Source organism: Equus asinus, chromosome 22 (genome assembly GCF_041296235.1).
Source record: "Equus asinus isolate D_3611 breed Donkey chromosome 22, EquAss-T2T_v2, whole genome shotgun sequence".
In the NCBI taxonomy this organism is placed as follows: domain Eukaryota; kingdom Metazoa; phylum Chordata; class Mammalia; order Perissodactyla; family Equidae; genus Equus; species Equus asinus.
In genome coordinates this window covers 31,564,860-31,590,160 of record NC_091811.1, presented here as the reverse complement: position 1 = coordinate 31,590,160, position 25,301 = coordinate 31,564,860, and the positions used below count along the sequence as shown (strand labels likewise).

The window sequence follows — 25,301 nt, the reverse complement described above, 5'->3', positions numbered from 1 at the left end:
TATGTTCCGAGAAATGCATCATTAGGTTTCACTGTTGTGTGAACATAATAAATAGAGTGTACTTACACAAACCTAGATGGTGTGTATGGTACAAATCCTATGAGACCACCATCGTAAATGCAGTCCATCATTGACTGAAATGTTAATATGTAGCACATGACTGCATAACATCTCTCCTGGATGTCTTACTCTCTTATTTTAAGATAGCTAAATTATAACATGATTCAAAAAAGATTAGTAGTACATTTCAAATATATTGTCGGCTTAGCTCGCCCTTTCAAATTCCCTAGGATTGATAAATTGTCCATGCTGGGCCAAGCTGGTGGTGAATTTCCTGAGTATCAGATGAGATGTGCTTCTTGCCTCCCAAAGCGTCTTTTCTTTCTTCTTGGGTATTTTTAAGTCATTTAATGAGGTAGAAATTTCACCCTGATTTCTTCATTACATTCCTTTTCCATTCACACCATAAAATGTGTTGATCTTAAAATGTTTACCATCTAAATATTCCAAAGGGAAATATTATCTGTAATTTATGCGAGCACCGGCAATTTGTTTCAATTTATTTTATATATTTTCTTTTCAATTTAATCCGCATATTTACCCAAATACCAGGAAAGCTGAGAGAAATTTAAGAGCAATTTATTATTATTATATATGACATTATTGTTAATTATTTTTATTATTTCAGCACACTGGCTCAAATTAAAAACCATATTCTTTATTACTGTCCTAAACAAGGGTTTGGAGTGATGTGCAAAATGTTTCGAGATGGTCAGCACAATTGTAATGTAAGCTGGCAACTTTGGTTCCCATACAGACGCATGCCAGTCTTTGCCGTTAGGATGAAACAGTAAGGAGTTATAATAATACTACTTTGCAATGTTTTTAGAACCTCTTTCCCAGTGAAATAAAAGTCCATTTTATATCATGGACCTTCACAATCTTACTCTAATGCTGGCAGAAATAAGTATTAAGTTCTGAATTTTACAGAGAGATGCAAGGAAAAATTTACACGCTCACATAGTCAATTGAGTGCAAAAAAGTAAAATTAGCCATCCTTTTGGGGCATAATAAAAGGTTTTTTTTCTCACAAATTAATTGTTTTCCATATCCTCACAGATCTTTGATATAGCTTAACTTAATTCTAGAACACATTATAATATAATTACTAAATTTGCCATACTAGTTAGTGACAAAAAAATAATACTTTCTATTATAATCACCTTTCCCAAAATAATTCTCTTAATTTTTCCTTATTCGTCTGTGTAACATCTCCAAGAATTTAGAATGATGGTTATTGCTGTTAATGATAGTCAATGTTGATGTATCTTGTGTACTAGATACTGTCTTATTTAATAAAAGATTTCCAAGACATTAAGCAAAATTACTAAATAACTGCAATCTGTGTATTAAGAAGGAAAGGAAAAGATCATTTGCATATAACTTCATAGTGATAGGAGAAGCTTAAATGGAAATTTCTACTGTCTATCCAAACTTCTTTAAGTGGAAATTGCAACAAAAATTTTCTTTAAAAAGCCTATACTTTTAAAAAAGCAAATTTATTTCACCACATATTTCCTACTTCCTAAATTTGAAACATTCTGTTTATTCTTCTTTAATTTTCTTTGCAAAATTAAAGTAATTAACATGAGAAAATGCTATTTCTAAACTTTAGAAAGGATGTGGCCAACATATAAAAACATGTTCAGCAAAATAAATTGCCATTGTAACAGGCCTGGAACACCCAGGGAAGTTTCTGTTTATTCTTTCCTCCACGTCATATCAAATGCCTTCTCTGAAAGTAGAAGGGAACAGGCCTTCTTTGTGCCTCTCCCATATTTTATCACAGAAAGGGTCATTCTCACATAGCCCAAAGCAAAAAATAAAGGAGAAAAGAGAGTGGGAGAAGAAAAGAAGGAAGAAGAGACGGAAGTGAGAAAATATTACTTATTGAATGACAGCGATGTGTATTTATGATGCATTTTGTATGTCTTATTTCATCTTCATTTCAACCTAATGAGGCATTTATTTTCATCACTCTACAGATAATCAAAATAAGTATTAGGGATGTTGAATAACTTACCCACTTCCCTTACTATGTTGCATCCCATACTTACTAATGTGAAACCAAGACAGATTCGGGAAAGGATCCTAGTTATAACGATGTGAATTTACTAGACACGATTACTTATCTCTAACAAAAGTACTTAAATTATCTATAGACATAACAAGTCAGAAACTATGAGGAATTAGAGTTTTAGACAACCTTTGATGGATGGCTAAAAAAATCCTGATGATGAATTTGTTTGGATCTTAGGGTTCATTTGAGTAACAGAGAAGGGTCAGGGATTAAAAAAACATCAACCAGCCACAGTTCAAAAGATAATTATTAGTTGGATTCTTCCTATCAGTTTCCCATAAATAATTATGGAAAAAGGTAAATAATTTCCAGTGAGGAAACTTAACTCAGAAACTCAGGGGAAATAATTTTATTCCTGGCTACGTCATAATGTATGCATGTATGATACATATATCTAATATTGGGTAGGCCATTAAATCTCTCAGAATTTCATGTTCTTTCATTTGTGCTAACTCACCTTAACAATAATTTTATAGGCAAAATGTATTTCATTTATCTACTTAATAAATAATAATTACATACAATTTCATTTCTATTATGAGTACCTTCCTCCAAATAATGCTCTTAATTTTACTTCATGAAATAAACTTTTCAATTTGAAATAAAAAATACTTATTCTAGTGAGAGAAAAATCAAATGCCCAAAAATCTCTAAATGTGATGTACATGTTGAATAATGAGGAATAAACACATACTTAAAAGTGTGTCCCCTCACTACAATTCATGGGGAAAAGATAGTATTTTCATTTTGATAAATGAACCCTGACCTTTTCTTCACATTATACAAAAAAATAATTTGAAATGAATTATAATCTAAATGTTAAAGTTAAAACAATTAAGCTACTAGGACAATATTAGGAAAACATTTTCATAACCTTAGGGTTTGACAAAGATTTCTTAAAACAGGTTCAAACAGCACTAATGAAAAAGGAAAAAATTGAAAATTGGACTTAATTAAAATTAGGAAGATCAGGGGCTGGCCCCGTGGCTGAGTGGTTAAGTTCGCGCGCTCCGCTGCAGGCGTTCCAGTGTTTCGTTGGTTCGAATCCTGGGCGTGGACATGGCACTGCTCGTCAGACCATGCTGAGGCAGCGTCCCACATGCCACAACTAGAAGGACCCACAACAAAGAATATACAACTATGTACTGGGGGGCTTTGGGGAGAAAAAGGAAAAAATAAAATCTTAAAAAAAAAAAATTAGGAAGATCACTATTAGGAGAGCGAAAAGACAACTTGAAGTCTGAGAAAATATTTTCAATATGTATAGTCAATAAAGAACTTGTATCAAGAAAAATACACAGTACGCCTACATACAAATCAACAAGAAAAAGACTAAGCATCCAATAAAAATGGGCAAAATGCTTGAATGGAGTTAATAAAAGAGAATGTTGAAATGACCAATAAGCCTGAGGAAAACTGCTCAACATCTTTAGTCACCAGGTAAATGCAAATTAAGCCACAATAAGATAATACTACACCCCATAAGAATGATTGCAATGAAAAAGACTAACAATACCAAATGTTATAAGGGTGTGAAGCAACTGGAACATTCTTACACTTCTAATGGGAGTATAAATTTGCACAACCTTTTGTAAAATGTTTTGGCAATATCTACTGGATCTAAACATACGTACTTCTCATCATCCAGCAATTCTACTCCAGGATATAGCCAAGAATAACAAGTGAATCTATCCACCAAAAAACAGGTAGAATGGTCATTCAGTGTTATTTATAACAGCCCAAAGCAAAAAACAACTCAAAGTCCATCAACAAGAAAATATATCAATTGTGGTATATCCATGTAATAGGATATTACGCAGCAATGAAAAAGAACAAACCACTGCTACACACAACAACATGAATGAATCTTATAGATTTCACTTTGATTGAAATAAGCTAAATACAAAAAAGTACGTAACATTATTCCATTTTATATAAAGCTCAAACACAGGCAAGACTGATATATGATGGTAGAGTTCAGAATAGCTATTAGTTTGGGGATGAATATTGAGTGGAGGAAGATATGAGGGAGCCTTCTAGGATATTGAAATGTGCTATATGTGGTCTGGATGATGGTCACTACACAGATGTACACATATGGAAGCCTTTATCCAGCTAAGCTACACATTTAAGGCGTGTAGACTTAACTGTGGTTATAAATTAACTCCCAAGAAACACACAGGAAATTTTAAAATACAATAAAAAGAATGTCTCTTAAACTTTCATTCCTCATCCGTTCTTCTTAAAGTAAGTACAAGCACTGACTGGCATGGATGGGTCGTTGGTGAAAAAAACCCTGAAATAACTCTTCAGGTCAACCATTAAACAGTACAATTAAATTAATTTGAACTAATTAATATTGAAAGTAAAAGTTCAGTGGTAGAGCCTTAATATTTAGCACTTAGGGGACGAATATTCTAAATAAAGAGTCCATTAGATTTGCATCTCCTGAGTGTCCGTTATCCAGAGTTGTTACAGGAAAATTATATCTCCTAAAATATGCTCAACGGTTTTTTTACCCTGAGGTCTCTTTCAGAGATAGATACATAGAGCAGTTCTTTAAATATTTTAGGAAGAAGAAATGGTTTTAAACCATTGCAGTCTCCTATCATAAAGGAGCATATCTAAAGGAATAAAATACAATTTATGCCTTGAAACAGTGGCGTTAGATGACATCTTCATGGACCAGCGGAGCTAATTCTGCTTTTTAAAGTATCTGATTACTTCCAGGGTGCTGTTCACGTACTTGCTCATTCTGGTTTTTCTTCTTGCTTTCCTTTGTCCTTGAATCTCTTTCTGATTATTGACTGTACTGCTATGATAGAAACACGGCCCTTTTCAATAACTCAAATGCCAGGGGTCAGAAAGTCTTTTGAGTCTGACCAAATACAAACTTTGTTTTGCAATGAACACCTTTTAACCTGTCTAAACACTCACTTTTTATAATCCTAGAAACCGTTCAGGTAAAATGCCACCGTGATAAGGTTTTGACTACACTTGAAAGACAAAGATCCCATATTAACAATCGCCGAATAAAATGCACGCCTGATCATTGTGATATTCTTGTGGTCACTCACCCATAGTTGTGAGTAATTTTTGCTATGACGTTATACCACAGACGATCTAAATATTGTACTCTAGTAGATTTTTTACTCACTTTTTGACTTCATATCTAAAATAGCATAAATTACCTTCAGTCCAAATATTGGAACAACTTTCTCTAAAATTACTAAGGGTTAACAAGATGTAGCTAAGAGAGTACCTATTAGAAAGCATGAGGGACAGATAAGCATACCAATAACAAAGTTGGCCTTCGAAGATGACTGTCCGTACTGTTGCTCAATGTACTTCGGCTTGTATGTCACCATGCCAAATAAAGAATTGAACTGAATGGTGCTTGCACACAAATATAAGAAGTACACCGGATTTCCAAAAAGATTCTTCACTGATGGAAGAAAATCTACAAGAGAAAAATAACATGGAGTATTCAAAGGCAGTGTCACACTTGGCAGAAGAGACAGCTTTGGCAGCAGGGTTTAGATGGCTGAGTCCCATTGTCATAGGTATTAGGAGCATCTACAGTGTGATACAGATACACAGTATGGATATTAAACCATTGGCACAAATCAAGGCTGAGATCTGGCCAGGTTCAGATCCAGACGTAGACACTGATTTCTACAGGCATAAAATCAAGATGACAGTTAGACGTATAAGTCAGACAGGAACAGATTCCTCTAACCGATGTGGGTAAATGACAAGAAGGATGAGAATACCCCCTCACTACTGAGATGGGAGTCATAGGCAGGACTTCAAGAACTTGTTTTCTGGTCTCTCTTCTTCAGACTTGGGTCATGGTCACAGGGAAAGGAATATGTAAGTTATTTCCATTTAATGTATAAACTTTAGTATAAGAAACCAGCTTTGGCATTCTCCCTTCTTCCGATGCATCCAAACAGAAAGGTGAAGATTTTCTGTAAACATAAATATTGCTTGCTAGGGAAGTGGGGAGAGGGATCAAGCTTTCTCATGGCCACCCATTTGCGCGTGGAGAGAATTCACTAGAATATGTCCGCCTGTCTATCCCACACCACACTCACTCCCTTGGTCATTGATGGGAGACATGCACAGGTACACTTTCCTCCAATAGGTGGATCTCATTTGTTTAAAGCCACAAGCCCTGAAGATTCACTCTTCTTTTCTGTCCACCTAGACTGATAGGAAGCAGCAGTCCCAGGTAGGGGTGGTTACAAGGTCAACTGAGGAGATGCGAGTGTGGAGATGTCAGTAAGGAAAGTCACCAAGTCTGGGTCAGGTTCTTTCACCAGTTTTCCAATAATAAAGCTGACTTTCTCATCTCTACTTCTGCTTCCCCTATAGTTTCTCAATTTTTTTCTGAATACATGAGTGGAGGAGAGAGGTACTATTTATAGATCCCCTATAAAGTCTCAACAGGAAAACTGGAAGTGCTTCAAAATCACGGACAATCTGGCTCACCTCTTGCCATTTCCATTATTTTTGCTTTTTCTCCATGGGGTGTTCGGTAGTCTGTGTGATCATCCACAATAAACTTGGATTTCTCAGAGGAGGAACTAGAATCCTCTCTACTCCGGGGTCTCGGTAGACTCTTGGGCAAACACCAGAAAGGGACAGCTGCGAGAAGGCTGATGATTCCTGCTATTAGATAACCCAGCCACCAGGCACCAACCCACTGGGGGTCCTTTGGGGTAATGGTTATGTGATCTGAAAAAGACAGAGGATGGCCAAATAGCAAATACAGCAAAGCTGATATGTTGAAATAAGCCTCTGTTTTAAAAAGAATCCTAGCATTAGCTCTATCACATTATAAAAATACCTAATAATTCACACATGATAACTTTTTAAAAATCTGAACATTATTATTATCCTGCTTTTTTGAAGCAAGCTGTTTTGAAAGAAGGTGTTTCTGGAGCATGATGCTTTCTTCTTTCGTTCCTTAGATTGAAGTATAGAGTCTAAATACTGGAAGGGGTCTCACTCTACTCTAGGCTTCTGCAGAGGGACCTCTGAACCCATACCAGGAGGAAAGCATCATGTGAGGAGATTTATGAGGGCTCGAAAGCTTCTGCCAGCTATCCCACATCTGAACCACTTTCACCTGATTGACATATTGAACGTCTGTTTCAGATTTTACCTGGAGAAAGAGTTATGCCCTACACCATCTGGCTCAAATCTAGTCTGAATCACTCAGAATGTTATTTACTAAGTGGTAGTTAATAATACTTCAGAGTTATTCTAGATCTGAAGCAAGATTTGTATATGCAAATAAAATGTCAGTATCTTATTCACCATAAAAACTTTATTTTTGACACTACTTCTTATTTAACTAAAAGATAAATACTGACAAAGTTTTTTGAACCAAATCACATGGGTTTTTTCTGTATAAGAATCTACAAAAGATATTACAATACTTTAGCTCTACCACACTATATGAGAACAACAAAATAAACTCATGTCCTTTGATAACTTGGCTCAATTGTCACTCCATTGTACTCAGTAAAATGTTTATACTAGTTTATCACCGCATCTTCATTGTTGCCTTGTAACAATTTTCTTCTGTACCACTCATCACACCTACACTTTCTTATCTATATCAGTCTCCAAGACTGGATTTTAAACTTCAAGAAGCCAAAGAACTCAACTGTTCAACCGCAGTAGAACAGCACTGGGGATAGAGTACATGTAAAATAAATTTTGGAGGTTAATGAATGGATGAATGAACAAAATTTTTGAAATGTGTCTTGCAGTTTATTTCATTAAAAAAGAACAATTAGTGCAAGAGTTTTGCATTCTATTTTAACACACGATAATTTCGAAACGCAATTCCAGAATTTTAAAAAATGAAACAAGTTTTCTTGTTTCTGACTGCTTTCTTGGACTTCTTTTTTAAAAAAATGGAAAAATGCTATCTACTTCTAGGTGGTACATTTCACGAGGAAAGTAACAAATTAATAGCCATGGAAAGATGAGGTCCCCCATTTATTCCCTACACAAGGATTCTCCCAGGAGGAAAGCTGTCTCACAAAAATCTGCCTCCACCTAAAATAGATTTGTACAGCAAAAAGGGAATTTGGATTGCCAGAAGACTTTCACTCCTTGGTCTTTCTGGCAAGTCTACAAATACGTAATCAAGTGATGTGACTGCAATAATGTTGATACACCTGAAACCAACAAGAGCCAACAAGTAGCCACAGATTTTAGTCTTAACTCCACTGAAATGTGTTTGAACTGGCAAACCAGAAGTGAAACAGACACATGTGAATAACAAATCATGGGTCATCCAGTTCTAATCACTGCCTATTTTTCATATTCCATTTATTAATGTGTTTGATGATTATATCAATAATAAGTTTTCCATGGACTATTTTCATTTTGTGAATGATTACCATCCTGTCATTTTATAAAAAGGCAATTTGATATTTTCTACATCATCCCCATTAAAAAAATTTTAGCAACTAAAATAAGTGAATAAATAAAAATAAATTCCCTTACCTAGGTTTACAAAGCCAATGTCAACATACAGTTTGGCACATAAGGAGCCTAACAGGAAGCCAAAGATTGGTCCTATAACTGCAACCGTCTGCACACACCCTGCACCAAAAAGAAAAAAAAAAAAAGCATGCCATTTCTTAGCTGTGTAAATTAACAAAATTTTTAACAAGAAATGTGAGTGAGATCCAATAGTAGCAGAAAATATTTCCTCAACTCTTTACTTAAGTGTGCTTATTTTGTCAGTTTTTCAACCTCGTTGAATCAGGAAATAAGTCCTTCCCAGCTTTGGAAATTTTAAGTCATTAATAACCTCTTAGTAAAAAAATAACAGCGGACTCTGAAGAAGTTAATTCTCCCAGATGGAGCAAACTATTCCCAAGGATTAGATTCCCCCCACTGATAAAAATCAGAATTGCACTATGTTGACAGTCTTTCAAAACTTTTTATCCTTGGTTAAGGATAAGACTCGTTTTGACATTAAAATTGACTTCTTCTACCTTAGTGAAAAAGTGCATGCGTTCAGAGCTTCTGTGGGACCATTTATGAGAGAAGCAACTATGCAGGTCCCCGGATGCAGCCAGCAAAGGAGCTAGACTTGGGAGAAGGGAGAGGTGCTCTCTGGAACATTCTTGACCAACCTGGGCGGCTTTAACAGGTAAGTGGAGCAGATTGCCTAAAGGACCCTGTCTCTAGTAACCAGAAATGGAGATCTTTCTGCAAAGTATCTCCCATCTGCCTTGTATTTCACCACAGAAATTCAACACACACATCCCTGGGAGATTAATTTAAATGAACTGAAGGAGTAAACTGGAGCAGTTACCAGATCCTTTTCAGAATAGAAGAGAGGCAGAAGGGAGTACACAGGCTGGACAGGAAGCAGACACCTAGACACCTGCACACATTCCTGGCTGCAAGCTTTCCTCTGTCCCCAGAGTAAGTGCCTAGCACATGTGCTGGAGCTTCTGTTCCAGTTCCAGTTCCTGATTTATGCTGCAGTTTCCCATTAGAGCAGGTGCCCTGTTTTTAATTAACTAACTTTTAATGCTTGGATATAATCAGAGCCCTCCGGAGTTCAGCATGCATAGCCAGGGTAGAACTATACAGTGGACCAAGATATAGCACCCATCGATGAATTTACATCTTGTCCTCTGTCCCTGAAGGCTAGGCCCTCAAAAGATCAGAACCCCAAGAAATCAAGACTGATGTGTGAAACAGAGAACAGGTTTAGTTTCCAGGACATAAGAGGCACTTCATAAATGCTGTTTATATGCACCTGACCTTGGGGTTTGCCTTTGCTATGTTTTGGTTTTTGTGATTTTTAGCTGCTGGTCTATCCACTAGGACCTGTTCCAGGCATGGGATAGCCTCAGGCATTGCTTTCATCCTTACATTTTTCTTTATCCACTCATACCTGCTATTGAGATCCCAGAATTCCTTGTTGCCTATCGCTCATAGGAAAAAGAAGCTTTAAATAATCAGGGCTTATAAAATGAAAAATAGTTTCTAGGGGGTCTGGAAACAAATTTAGAATATATATATATATATATAATATTTATATATATATAAACACTTAAGTGCTTCAGCAGTACAGTAGCCCAATAAAAAGAATCTATGAAATCTGATGTCCATGAAGATACTTGCACGAGGTCATACATCATTGCAGCTGAGCACACAGGGACTTTTTTCAATCATAGTTCGTTCTTTCCCTAATTCAATAGGTCCTTCTAGTGAGGTTTCTTCATTATCAAAAACCTCAGTGTGGACTTCAGATATGTGTGAACTGAATAACGGTGTTGGATGTGAAGTATAAAACCTCCCAAACCCTATTTAGTTTAGAGTGGAGTTGAGAAAACCAGGTACCCTGCTTCCCAAGAAGATGAGCGAGGTGAGCATTACCAATATAGAAGGCCGCATTGTCTTCACTGGCGAAATCATCAAGGTAGGCGATGCCTAGAGGCTGAATGGGAGTTTCTCCAATTCCACGAAGAAGGTTCCCCAGGAAAACATAAACCCACATGGAGGAGCTGGCGTCAATTTCACATTCTTGAAATGAAAGCAAACAAGAGGATTGAAATCGGATCACTAACAAAGCTAAATATTTATTCTGCTTTTCTACAAGTTGTCCTAAAATTGGATTAGAATGCAGAAGCGAGATTCACAATAGACATAATTTGATAGGAGTTTGAGCAAGATTGGAAAATATTTTGTAACTTCAATATTCGAGACAGTGTAAATCCCCCGGGGCCTTGGACCAAGGAACTCTCCTGCTCTCCTTCCTGTCCCCTTACTTCTTATTTCCTCTCTTCTTTTTATTTGATCCTTATGCCGAGTTCTTTGAATTCCTACACTCCAATAACATTCAATATCCTGTCTGGGACAAAAGACAAAATTTTGAACAAAGGCTTTTCTCACCTTAATCTTTAAACTCTTCTATTTTTTCAGTAGAAATCACTTATAATTTTGTTGCTGACCAAGTTTTATGTGAAGTTCAAAATTTTATATGGATCATACTTCAATTTTGGGCCGCATTGCCTTCAGTTACAATTGCTTATTAGGGAATAACTATTTTTAGGGCTCTTGTTTAGGAAACAAATTATTTAAAAATGTAAAACCCTATATGCTTTAGTAGTATAACTATTCCAACAAAAAGAACCTTTTAACAGTATTTTTAGACTGAAATTCAAAGCTAACAATTTTAAAATGCTTTCAGAAAAGTCATGTCTTAATATGATCCTGTGTAGTAGGATAATTACTCCCGTATTATAAATGAAATATACTTTGCAGAGTCTAGTCACTTTAATAAAAGTGATAATACTAATAACCTCCAACAGCCACCACTTCTGAATGCTCCCTTTCTGCTGGGTACTAAGTTAAGTCGCTTTCAGGCATTTTAAAATTGAATTCTCCTAATAATCCTATGAAGTATGAGTGATTTTCACCTATTAGTAACCTTTAAAGTAACTTTCTTTTTTTTTTTGAGGAAGATTAGCCCTGAGCTAACTACTGCCAGTCCTCCTCTTTTTTGCTGAGGAAGCCTGGCCCTGAGCTCACATCCGTGCCCATCTTCCTCTACTGTATATGTGGGACGCCTACTACAGCATGGCGCGCCAAGCGGTGCCATGTCCTCACCCAGGATCCGAACCGGCGAACCCTGGGCCGCTGAGAAGCAGAATGTGCAAACTTAATCGCTGCGCCACCGGGCAGGCCCCTAAAGTAACTTTTGAAGGTACAGTATGGGTTGTGAAGAATTGGGGCGGGTGCTTTTGTGTAGATGAGTCAGACTGTGTAACAGAAAAGCCTACTCTGCAGTCTTGTTGCTTCTAGTCCTGATTCTGCCTCTTCCGGAAATGTAGCCAAGTAGCCATGGATTTTTCACTTATCTTCTTTGGATTTCTGTTCCACTTCCAAAAACATAATGTGAATTCCTTTTCCAAAAATTGATTGTGATGTCAGTTCTAGCCCTAACATTTGTGTGAGTCTAAGGAGCTTGTTGGTAGAGGAATCTCGTTGTAGATAAGTGTGGACACCTTAGATCTGCGCTTTCCAATACAGCAGCCACAAGCCACATGTGGCTATCTAAATTAATTAAAATTATATAAAATTAAAAATTCAGTTCCTTAGTCACACTACCTGTATTTCAAGTACTCAATAGTCACATGTGGCAAGTGGCTCTTGTATTGGACAGCACAGATATAGCATTTCCATCCTCACAGAGAGTTCTGTTGAACAGCTCTGTTCTGGAGTGTTGTGGGGGAAATGGGAGATATGTGTGGAGCATTTTTGAGAAGAGTCCTATATTTACCCCCTATCATCTTTAGGATGGGGCTGTGTCCGCTATACCTAAGTACACATGTCTATGACTTTAAGGGAGCAGGACCTCATTTAAAGAAAAGAAAAGAATTGAGTTGTGAGTCTGTACCTGCCTAATAACTTGTTTCTCTACATTAAAAACATTTTCATACCCTGTCTCTAAACCCAATGTTTCTTTTTAACATCAAAGGTTTAAATATTTCCTAATTAGTAGTATTGTCATTGATATCATGTCTTTTCCCTGATTGTCAAAAATAAAAATAAAATATCTTCAATGACTGTGCATTGTGTACAGATGAAAGTGCAAAGTCTTTAGCTCCGCTTCTTGCCTCTTTCTGTGGACCTGAATTAAACTTATTATCTGTTATATCCTTACATAAACAAGCCCTCGGTTCTCATCCACTCATTTATACACATCCTCCTGAATGTGTGTGTTATCATTTTTCGCTCTCCTCTTCAAGAATGCTTTTCTTCTTCTTTTCATACAGCAGGACAGGGTAAACTTTTTACATGTTTGTGTCCTCTCCTTTTCTCCTCTCATATTTCTATACTTCTTTTAATCCTCTGGTCTCTCCCTTTATTCAAACAGCCAGACCTCTACTGTTCATTGGCTAGGAAAAGAACATCTCAAAAGAAAGCATTAATGAGGATATTAGGAGAGTGAAAAGGCTTCATAGCATAGACACAAGATTTGGATGGATAGCAAGTATAAAAAAGTAACCTGCCGATATGGAAAGTGATTCCCCAGGCTAGGAGTAGGCAGTAAGACTGGGGAGAAGGCAGGGAGGAAGTGTGGGCATATTGATGCTGAATGGCTGTGGAGAGAGATTTGAGCTCTTGCCTGTGCAGCATCCCAGAGACATGGCAAACACCTGTGGGTAGCTTCGTGGATTCCATGAGTGAGGAGAACTTGTGCCCCCATGGCCAGGTAGAGCCCAGGGAGGTAGCAAGACCCCAAAGACGAGACGGCTGCACAGTATAGCTAAGCATCCCTGCCTTTGGCTCCTCAGAGGGTTTCTGATGTCCAAAGTAACACAAAAGAGATGATTCTCATGTTCTCCAGGGTGCCTCATACATAGCATATGCATCAGCCATATGGAATCAAGACATTCTAACAAAATTCCCTGCATCCTATCTTGTCTGGAAAATAGAATTATTTTCATGTTTCCAAGATTGTCACTTCTGCATCAGAGAGAGCTGCTGTGCTAAAAAGGACACAAATGTGGACATAAGATGACCCTAAAGTGACATGTATGACAAAACACTGGGGTCAGATGGATTTTAGATATCTAAGTTGACTGGGGACCGATAACACCAATTGCCCTCCTCCCACAACTTGCCCCTTTTCTATTACATAAGCTCCATAGAATGTAAGCAAGCCCTGGGAAAAAGAGTGGAGGTTAGGGACAAATTGACTGAGATTAAGATTTTTTTTCATCCTGATGAAAAGGGGCTGAACACAGAAATTAAATTGAGTTCTAGGGGAAAAATATATTTCTTTCAAATCTGAGCAATGGACTGAGATTTATATGTGCTAAACTAGTTTTACCTTGATTTCATGGCCTATCTTATTTGGAACCACTAGAAGATTCTCTCAGTCACCAGCAATTAATGTTTCTTCTTTCCATAAGATTTTATTGCCTGCATATTTTCTTAGGATCTCATCATATACTGCCTTATATTCTAAGAATTTGTATGGCACTCCAATATCTCAATTTAAGTAGGAAAGCTTTCGACAGCAAAAGCATATAGATATTTTTGTCCACATTAAAGCACATATAAAATCTTTTTTTCTTTTAAAAAAAGCTGGCTTATTCAAGTAAAGTAAAAAAAATCATCTTACCATTATTTATTTTGGATTGTGATTTTTCCATAACTGAGACTGGTAATTGATTATTTGACTCCAGGAGACATGGAGAGATGCTGAGAGTGGAATTGGAGAAAGGAGAATACCTTTCATATCTGTACCTGTATAAAAAGAAGGTTTTCTTTACTACAGACTCATTTAACATCATGCTGAAAATGTTATATATGCGATATAGGACTCGCTATGTATCTGTTTGCGTTTACAGCTCTCCCTGAATCTGAATCATGAAACCAAACCAGCACTTAAGAGCAGAGTTTTCTGAAGAGCTAACCAGACGACCTGGTTCATAGGTATTACACCATATCCAAACCAGTCTATTACCCAGTGCAATGAAAGAAGATAAAAGTTAAGAATTATTCATAGAGGCTCATTTTAATATAAAATGATGACGATAAATCACCCATTCCCTCAGTGAAAAAATATCCAACAACTGATAAAATCATGATTATCTCTGAGTCAGAGGAAAAGCAATAATTTAACAACCATGGCCATCAGCACACTGTATTTAGAGTTGTAAATTTAGTAGAACAACTGGAATGATAATTCCAGAGAACTGATAATGATACATGGGCATTTTGAACCATTTATCCAAACAGTATCCCTTTTCTCTAGAGTTTACTAATCTGGCTCTAAGTGATTTCTAATTCCACCCTTTCCTCTACCTATAAGGTTACAATGGCAGCTGGATTGAAGAGCCAGTGACGAATAGTAGGACTGGGATAATTCTGTCTACCATTCCTCAGCACCATGCTCCCTCTTAAATTCTCCTTCATGGGTCAGTTTCTCTGTTCCACTTGCATCCTTCAGGGGAGAGCTACCTGGTAAAGTGACAGCACAACAACATCTTGATTCTCATTTTCTTCAGGCCCTATGTGACTAAAGGCTAGTGACCATCATAATACATTTGGAATAGTCATAGTAAAGACCTATTCAGCATGGTAAGGAAAAGATGTATTGAGTTATTAAAATGTTCAAGTTAATAAATGGGTTACCTTATATCAGTTTTGCATAATCTACACCCCCATGGGACCATGAACTGCACTGAAAATGTAAGAACATTTTTGTATGTATGTGAATATTTAAGGGAAGAGGGTCATAGCTTTTGTCACTTTATCAAATGGTTTCCTGACCAAAATAGGTTAAGAATCAACTAATGAGGATAATTGTTTTTCAATTCTTAGCTACACAGAAGAACATTTAGCCTTGAAATAATGGTAAATATAATTTCCTTTCTTTAGTAATGATACCAGGGACTACTATAATGCCTCAAGGCTCTTAAAATGAATGTCAATAGCAATTATGTAGTATTTTGAAAATTTTTAATTATTTGAGCATTTTTAATTCACTCTATCAAAAGGCAATTGTTGCAAGCATAATAATTATTTAGATTTTGAATGAGTGGAATTTTTTTGCGTCACCTTTGTTGCTAATTACTATATATGACACTCTAGAAAAATCAATTAATCTCTTCAAATTTCAATTTTCTTGGTTGTAAAATGGGAGCTATAGACGTGGTCTGTGGCTATTTAGGTTCTGTTGGATAAGGAGACAAAGAAGTGATTGAACAGGGGACCAGTAGTATAGATGCTTTTAATCAGGGATTTTAATTGTGACCTGGATTCAAACCCTGACCGACACAAGCGTGATTCTGATGCAGGAAATTCTACAGTAGCGTCTTAAATATTCTCCCTGCCTTCAGTTTGCCACACCAGAGTTATTTTTCTAAGAAGTAGTCAGTGTGACCCTTTAAAAATATGTGTCAGATCATGCCATTCTGCTCAAAACTCTCACTGGCTTTCCATCTCATTCCAGGGAGAAGCTAAAGTCCTTGCAATTTTTGCAAGCTTGCTACTCCAGGTGGGGCCTGCAGACCAGCAGCATCAGCTGAATCTCAACCCCCACCCGGAGCTACTGAATCAGAATCTACATCTTACCAAGAGCCTCAGATAATTCAAATGTCCAGCAAAGTCTGAGAATCAACTTGACATCTTCTCCTCTTCCCCTTTATGTTTCTCCTTGCTTATGTCACCTCAGCCACACAGGCCTCCCTGCAGTTCACCCACATGCCGGACTCCTTCCTGCCTCAGGAACCCTGCATTGTGTTCATTTAGTCTAGTATTTTCTTCCCCAGATGTTTGCACGGATCTCCCCTTCAACTCTCTTAGACTTTTCCAAATGTCACCATCTCAGTGGGGCAAGTCTGACAACCCTACTTTAAACTGCACCCCGCCCCCACTCCTTACGTGTCTTTCTTGGGTTATTTTTCTCTATAGCATGTAACATCATCGGGCATACTATGTCATTATTTACTTATTTGTATATCGTTTGTGTCCTCCTTATAAGATCCATGAGAGCAGAGATTTTGGTCATTACTCTACCCCATTACCTAAAACAATGATTAACATGTATTTGTTGAATTCATGAGTCAGATGAGCAAACACACATAAAGCTAAACACAGCCTGTTGGGGGAGGCCCTAAATAATTGATATCCATGATTAATATTATGTTTTGTTAGACACCAAGGGTATTTCTGCTAGGTGGACAGGGTATAGCAGTCTTTCACAGAACAAGAATTACATTTTGGACAAGTATTCAATTAGTGACTAATGCTGTGAAAGGTTGAAAAGAAGTTATTGTAATAATCCTCAGTAGACAGCAAACTTCCTGAGAGAAAGAATTGCATGTGTGTGTATTTTTGTTCTATTTCATTTTGATTTTTTTCTCACTGAAGTAGTCTTTTTACCTGGCACAGGACCAGGCAAATGGCAGTCACGAAACAATGAATGAACAAATATATCTTTCACCATATAGAAGATGGTAGATAAAAATCTGTCTTTGCCCCTTCGGCCTCCTTTGTCAGCACCAGCCTGGCTGCCTATCTGGTCTTCTCCTAGATAGAGTTCTCCCTCTGATTTTCTTGTACTAGTATTTTATATTTGTCATTAGCTTGAAGCAACAAAAATGTTAATGGGAATACAAAAACTTCAAGTCATCCACTGTAGAATGAGTTAAGGCAAGGATCAAGGATTTATCTATCCTCTGCAACTACTTTCAAATTTTTAATTTCTTTTAGTAGTGGAACTCTTTTTTCCCTTTGAGCAAACTGTTGCGCGGAGGCTCAATGACTAGAGCAGATAACAGTGGCACAGCTATAGATCAAGCAGGGGTTAGGTGGATGGAGACCCATTTCCTCAGCTTTCTCCTTTGCTTCCTCCTTACCCGGTGGCCCCATATAACACCTTGGTAGAACTTCAGTGATCCAAAGAAATGCCTGCCCTCTGAAAAGAGGGCAAGATAGGTGTCCAAAGAGCAAGCAGAAGTCCCAAAGCGACAGACCCCTCTCCAAGTAAAAATGAAGGGGCCAGGGAAACCATCCAAATGGGTAGGAAAGATCCTACACACAGGATTTTGCATATTACCTTTACAGATTGGCCACAGAGGTCAAAATCTGGCCATATTTATATAAGTGACCTGGGAATCCAAGGAAAAGGGCACCAGATCATTTCTAAGTCTCTCCAGCTGTAAAATGTCACAATACAATGATCTAGACTGGACAATAATCAAAGCACTGCTTGAGATATAATTTTCTAAAATATTCTCTTGCTTCAGAACCTCTTGGTAGTCACGTATCTCAGTCAGTACACAGAAGGGAGGCAACATGGATATGCATGAAGAAGTCAGAATACCTGTTTTAGGATCCTAGTTCTGCAATTACAAGACATCTAACCTTGAGAAAATCATCAGACTCTCTAATTCATGGTCCTTAGCTCTAAAATAAAAAAGATAAACCATGTTCTTCTACCCCTACAGGTTCTTGTAAGGATAAAATGATATAATAAAAATAAAAACCTTTGGAACTACTAAAGTTGTATGCAAGTACTAATAAAAGTACCAAAAATAGACTTCACGGTTAAGGGATACAGATACATCACTTCTATTGAGAAAGTTCCAGGAGACAGTATTTGAACCTTGAATAGTTATTTGAGTTGATAATATATCCCCAAGTCAATGATCTGCCAGCCAACTGCACCATGATACAGCATACTGTCTGTAGCGCTCATTCATTACTCATTTGATATCCATTTGGCATTTACCACATAATATATTAATTTCCTTTTGCTTATATATTTTGCCTCCACAGCTAAATAGAAGCATTGAATAAAAATATATTAGCAAAAATTTCCTTTGAATGTTGTTGACATCAATACATAGCAGTGTATCGATAATTTTTTTTACAGATTATTAAATTATAAGTAAAATTGTAAGTGTTCTGAAATTTTGCCCAAAGAGGATGTAATAAAAATAAGATTTGAAGTATCATGGTTTAAGCCATGAGTTATTTTTTTATTTAAATAATTAACTATAATTATAAAAAAGGAGAAATGCAGTTGTTGGTTAAAGCAAGAAAAGATGATTGCTTTAGACTTACTGTTGCATGAAGAACTGAGGCATTGCAATGAGCAGCGTCCCAACACCCATGATTAGGCACCCTGCTCCAATTATTTTTGGCCTGTGAAGTTTGGCTCCAAAGTAGCTAACAAATGTTATCACTAAAAGATTCCCTTTGGGGAAAAGATGAAATGTTCATATGTTAGAGAACTTAGAAAAATTCATCAGCATAACTAAACAAATACAACTAAATGAATGAATGTCTATAGCAGATCTGGCCATGTTTTGTTTTGACTAAACCCTCTCCCCACCATCTTTCCCATCATTTGTCTTTCTTTCCTTTGATCTGAGGTGACTGTTGACATTGTCTTCACACTCATTACTTCAATCATCTCATCCCTTTGTCAAGATATTTTAATTACCAACTCTTCTACCTCATTTTTACCCGCACTAAATAGTTGTCCTTTTGAAGTGTTTTATCAGTAAATCAGATTGTGGAAGGTTTCCTTCAGTTGCTCTCTTAAATTTTTTTGGTGATTTTGAAATAAACTTTATTACTATTTCTTCACTTATTAAAGTTTTCTGTTAAAACTTCTAGTAATTTCCCATTTGCTCTTGAAACATCCACTACATAGTCTTGCTTTAGCTGATATTCCCTATAGAAAGTAAAGCAAACACGTGTACCTCTCTTTAAATGAAATCCAATTATGAAACTCATATTTATGCAAATGATACTTTGCAATTTGTTTTCATACTTTTTACAAAAAGATAAGACTCAAAAATAAAAATGACCCCACATAAACAACTTCAGGAATACATCAGTTATGTAACTTCAATGTATACTTATAAATTTTACGAAATACAAAATCTCCTTAAAATACCCCCACCTAACTCTTTATTAAAATGCAAAGAATGAGGTTTTATTTGAAGGTGGGAATTACGCCTTTCTAAAATGTCTTTAGAGAGCATGTCACAAGTTTCTTTTAGTTGATGATGGTGATAACTGATTAAACATGCTTTGGGGAAGATGTTCTCATGCTTTGCTGTGCACACAAATTACTGGAAAAGGGTAGTGAGGGAAAAAGAAACATTAAAAATGCAGAATCTTGGCAGCTCCTAATAGTTTCTGATTTCTTGGGTCTGGGGACCAGCCAAGAAATCTGCATTTTTCATACTAGCTCAAATGTGCTGATGGAGATGGCTCCCAGAACATGCTTTGATAAACACTGTTTAGGGTCTTAGATTTCAAAGTGCTTTAAAGTTGTAGCTATTTTCATTTGGAATATTTAGATTTTAAGAACTGCAGTGCTGGACAGAGGGAGAACTTAGCAATTGCACAGCAATCAACTGTGATGGCTGATGGGTGGCCTTGTTTTGAAGTTCTCCTCCATGTTTTCAATTTTCTAGCAAGAGTGTTTCCTTACATCTGTAAGCAATCAGTTAATTTACCACTGTCTATTCACATTGCCAGCTTTAGTCAACTGCAAAAAGAGCAGCAATTTTTATAGCCTTGAGGGCAATAATGATAGTGAGAAAAGTAGCTTGCACTGTGGCTCCAGACTTTATAGCTCCAGGAAGAATCAACCTCTTTTTAATTTTCACATCGAAAAAACTGAGTATGAGATTTCTCATTTGACATTTAAGTATTTAGTAGAAGAAACTTTGTATCACATTATATTAACTATGTCTATACTTTTGTTAATGTGTCACAGTAAACAAACCAAAACAAAGTAAAAGCTGACTTTCAGTTTATGGGTAACGTGTCCTTCCTACCACCACCTACATTCTCCAACTCCCTCACCACCAACACCTCACAATAAAGGACTCAATGTTTACAGGCTGTTTCTGTGTTACGTTAGTGAGTATGCCAAATACTACATGATACCATTTCAGCATCTGTGATATCTATCAGAGTTTCTGCTTCCTTTACTTAGTATCCTTCCTGAGTTCTCAGAAGATACACTTTGGAAATAAATGGTGATGAATAATCTTTAAAAATTTCATTGGATATCAAAATTCTTTCACATCTACCATCACTAGCCTCTGAAAAGACAACATATCCAGAGAGTTTTAAAAATATGTTTTACCAGACTTTCAAGTAACAGATTCTTTCTCTCTCTCTCCCTTTCTGTATAAACACACACACACACACACACACACACACACACACACACAGTTTTTCATATAACAGAAAAGAGAGCTACACAACTCATCTTATAAGACTAATATACACTTGACACCAAAACTAGACAAGGACAGTGAAAGAAAAGACAAAGTATAGTTTATTCAAGGAGTGCAAAAGTACCACCAAATAAGAAAAAATCTATTAATTAAATCACCATATTAAACAACATAAGAAAAAATTCCATAGTTATATTAACAGGTGTAGCAAAAGCATTCAATATATAATTAACCACTCATTTATAATGTTAAAAAGCTGAGCAAATTAACTTTTAAGGTATATCAAAACCACACAGCAGGGGGCCGACCTTGTGGCCTAGCGATTAAGTTTGGTGCACTCCCCTTTGGCAGCCTGGGTTCAGTTCCCAGGTGCAGACCCACACCACTTATCAGTGACCATGCTGTGGTGATTACCCACACACGAAACAAAGGAAGATTAGTACAGATGTTAGCTCAAGTCAAATCTTCCTCAAGCAAAAAGAGGAAGATTGGCAATAGAAGTTAGCACAGGGCAAATCTTCCAAGCAAAAACAAAACAAAACAAAAAAGACCACACAGCAAACATGTTGTTTAATGGTGGAATTTTAAAAGTATTTTCTTTAAGTTCAGATATGAGCGAAGGATGCACATTGTTACTACTTCTATTCACATAATACTGATGCCAATGCAATAAGGCAAAACAAGAAATAATCAGAGCTAAGAATTGGAAAGAATGATATAAACTTGTCTTATGTTTCAGATAATATAATTTTCTATTCAGAAAACTCTACAGCATCTACAGACAATCAATTTAAACTAACAAAAGATCAATAAGGTTGCTGCATACAGGTAACATTTAGAAATCAACATTGCTCCAATATTCCAGGAATTACCAAATAGGAAATGTAACAAAAATTGTTTCCACAATAGCAACAAAAACTTTAAATATGTAGGAATAAATCTAATAAAAGATAAGCAATACATTTATAGAGAAACTTACAAATAAAATATTGACAGCTATAAAAAAGGCCTGACTAAATGGAGAGATATACCATGTTCATAGATGTGAAGACTCAATATCGTAAAATATCAGTTATCTGATTTGATCCATAGATTCTATGCAATTTCAATCAAACTCAAATAGAATGTTTCAGGAAACTAATCCAAGTATAGCCAAGAACAATTAGAAGAACAAAGTTGAAGATTTCCTACCTGATAGCAGAGTTAATTATAAAACTATAATCAAGAAAACTGTCCTGTATTAAGTCAGGGATAAACAGACTCATGGAACAGATTTATACTTAAATGGTAAGTTAATATATGATACAGAAGATATTACAAATAATTTACCTAAGTATATATTCAATTAGTGGTAACTGGAAAATTGTTTATAATAGTATAAAGAGATCCTACTTCATGCCATATAAAAAAATCTGTTTCAAGGATGGTCCTTTTCTGGTCCAGCATGTAAGAAGCTGGAAGTTGCCACTCCATCTTAACACTAAGTAAAAAGCTGAATAAACTGAAAAATCAACTCTTCTTAGATCCATCAGAGATGTAGGATCATAGTGCAAACATCTACCCCTCAAATTGAAGAGACCAACAGGCAAATGCAGAGAATTGTGGCTAGCTGGGGCAGACACCCATGAGAACAAATCTCTTTGGGAACGAGTGCTGAGGTAGGAAAACCTGAACAATAACTGACAAATTGCTAGAGGCTCAGCATGAACAAATCTGAGAGACAAAAACTCCAGAGGGACCCAGTGGTTGAGAGCCCCCACACTTTTGCAAATTTTACTCCAGAATCTTGACCAGGTTCTCATAGTGAATATTGAAAAAAAAAAATCCTTCATCCTTCCTGCATAGGGAGGAGAAAAGGTATCATTTTGAAGTATGCCAGAGCACTCCATTCTTCTTAACAAGGCCTGTCCTCAGGGTAAACTAGCTAACCAGAGTCTAAGTTGCTGAGGGCGTTAACAGAAACTAACTGACCTGCTGGAAGGAAAATACCCAACTCAAGTTGGCTCTAGCCATCCAGTCCCACTGAAGATGGAGGAGGGAGACTGAGAAGCATGTGTGTACTTCACAGTCCAGAGGTACAGGCTCATTAACAGATGGAGACCTACTCATAAGACTATAGAAATGCTTCCGTTGCCCCGCACCTCACCACCACATCACAAAAGTCAGTAGTTCCCTTTACCCAGTATATCATTTCCATCTGTCAAGAAAAAATCATAAGACGTGCTAAAAGGCAAAAAAACAAATTTTTTTGAAGAGGCAGAGCAAGTAGCAGAACAAGACATGGCAGGGATGTTGTAGTTATCAGACTGGAAACTTAAAAACCTACGATTAAGATGCTAAGAGCTCTAATGGATAAAGTAGACAGCATGCAAGAACAGATAGTAATATGATTAGAGAGACGGAAATTCTAAGAAAGAAGCAAAAAGAAATGCTAGAAATCAAAAACGCTGTAACAGAAATAAAGAATGCCTTTGATGGACTTCTTAGTAGACTGGACACAGCTGAGGAAAGAATCGCTGAGCTTGAGGATATATCAATAGAAACCTCCAAAACTGAAAAGCAAGGACAAAAAAGACTGAAAAAGACAGAACAGAATATCCAAGGACTATGAGACTCCAAAATGTATACATATGGGTAATGGGAATTCCAGAAGGAGAAGAAAGAGAGAAAAGAATGGAAGAAATATTTGAAACAACGATGTCTGAGAATTTTGCTTAAATTAACATTAGATACCAAACCACAGATCCAGGAAGTTAAGAGAACAATGATGCCAATAAACGCCAAAAAAAAAAGCTCCACTGTAACTAGACATGCCATTTTCAAACAGAAAATCAAAGATAAAAAAAAATTCCTCAAAGAAGCCAGAGGAAAAAACTCACCTTACCTCTAAAGGAGCAAAATAAGAATTAAATCCAATTTCTGCCCAGAAACCATGAAATCAAGAAGAGAATGGAGTGAAATATTTAAAGTGTTGAGATAAGAAAAACCTACCAACCTAAAATTCTGTACCCTGTGAGTTATCTTTCAAAAGTGAAGGAAAAGGGCCAGCCTGGTGGCACAGTGGTTAAGTTTGCACACTCTGCTTTGGCAACACAGGGTTCATCAGTTTTTATTCTGGGTGCAGACCTACACACTGCTCATCAAGCCATGCTGTGGTGGCATCCCACACAGAAGAACTAGAAGACTTACAACTAAGATATACAACTATGTACTGAGGGTCTAGGGAGAAAAAAATAAAGAGGAAGATTGCAATAGATGTTAGCTCACAGCCAATCTTGCTTGCCAAAAAGCTTACCTTAAAAAAAAGTCAAGGAGAAATAGTTTCTCAGACAAATGAATATTGAAGGAATTTGTTGCCAGTAGACCTGCCTTACAATAAATGTTGAAAGAAGTTCTTTAGAGAGAAGGAAAATGATAAAGATCAGAAACTTGGATCTACATAAAGAGAGGAAGAGCATCAAATAAGGAAAAAGTGAAGGTAAATTAAAAACTTTTATTTTTCTTATTCTTAATTGAGCTAAGAGATAACAGATTGTTCAAAATAATAAGACCAACAATGTACTCAATAAAGCATTCTTATGTATTATGTATGCTTACATGTTAGTGGAATGAATAATAGCAATGATACATGAGATGGGAGGGAGGAATTAGAATTATTTTGTTATTCTAAGGTACTCACACTACCTATGAAGTGGTATAGAGTTATTTAAAAGTGGACTTGGATTAATTGTAAATGTATATTGCAAACTCTAGGGCAACCACTAAAAAAGCAAAAAATTAAGTATAACTGATGTGCTAATAAAGGAGAGAAAAATGGAATAATAAAAATGCTCAATTAAAATCACAAAAGGTAGAAAAATAGTGGAGGACAAATATATGAACAAAGAACAAGGGCAACAAATAGAAAACATTAACAAATATGGTAGATATTAATCCAACTATATCAATAACCACTTTGAGCATCAATGGCCTATATGCACCAATTAAAAGACAGGGATTCTCATAGTGGATCAAGAAACAAGATCTAACTATATTTTATCTACGAGAAATTCACTTTAATTATAAACATATAGATTAAAATTAAATGGGTTAAGAAAGGTATAACATTCTAACAGTAATCAAAAGAAACAGGAATAGCTGTATTAATTTCACACGGAGCAGACTTCAGACCCAGGAAAGTTATCAGGGATAAAGAGGACCATTAATAATGACAAAGAGGTTAATAATGCATGAAGACATAATAATCCTTAGCATGTATGTGCTTAATAACAGAGCGTCAAAATATGTTAGGCAAAAACTGATACAACTGTGAGGAGAAATAGATGAATCCACTACTACATTTGTAGACTTAAACACCCCTCTATTGGAAATGGACAGATCCAGCG

At 36.4% G+C, this 25,301-nt stretch overlaps 1 protein-coding gene across 5 annotated transcripts in view; it reads right to left on the bottom strand.

The window, feature by feature from the left end:
* Positions 1–25,301, bottom strand: part of SLCO1C1 (solute carrier organic anion transporter family member 1C1) — a 58,244-nt gene that overhangs the window by 20,502 nt on the left and 12,441 nt on the right. For all 5 annotated transcript variants that reach the window (XM_014832456.3, XM_070494791.1, XM_044775208.2 and 2 more), the window contains 6 exons: positions 18,776–18,908; positions 14,322–14,446; positions 10,565–10,711; positions 8,669–8,767; positions 6,635–6,880; positions 5,436–5,600 (listed from right to left, as the gene is read on the bottom strand). In XM_014832456.3, the coding sequence (XP_014687942.1) occupies positions 5,436–5,600; positions 6,635–6,880; positions 8,669–8,767; positions 10,565–10,711; positions 14,322–14,446; positions 18,776–18,908 (915 nt within the window). The remainder of the gene's footprint in view (positions 1–5,435; positions 5,601–6,634; positions 6,881–8,668; positions 8,768–10,564; positions 10,712–14,321; positions 14,447–18,775; positions 18,909–25,301) is intronic.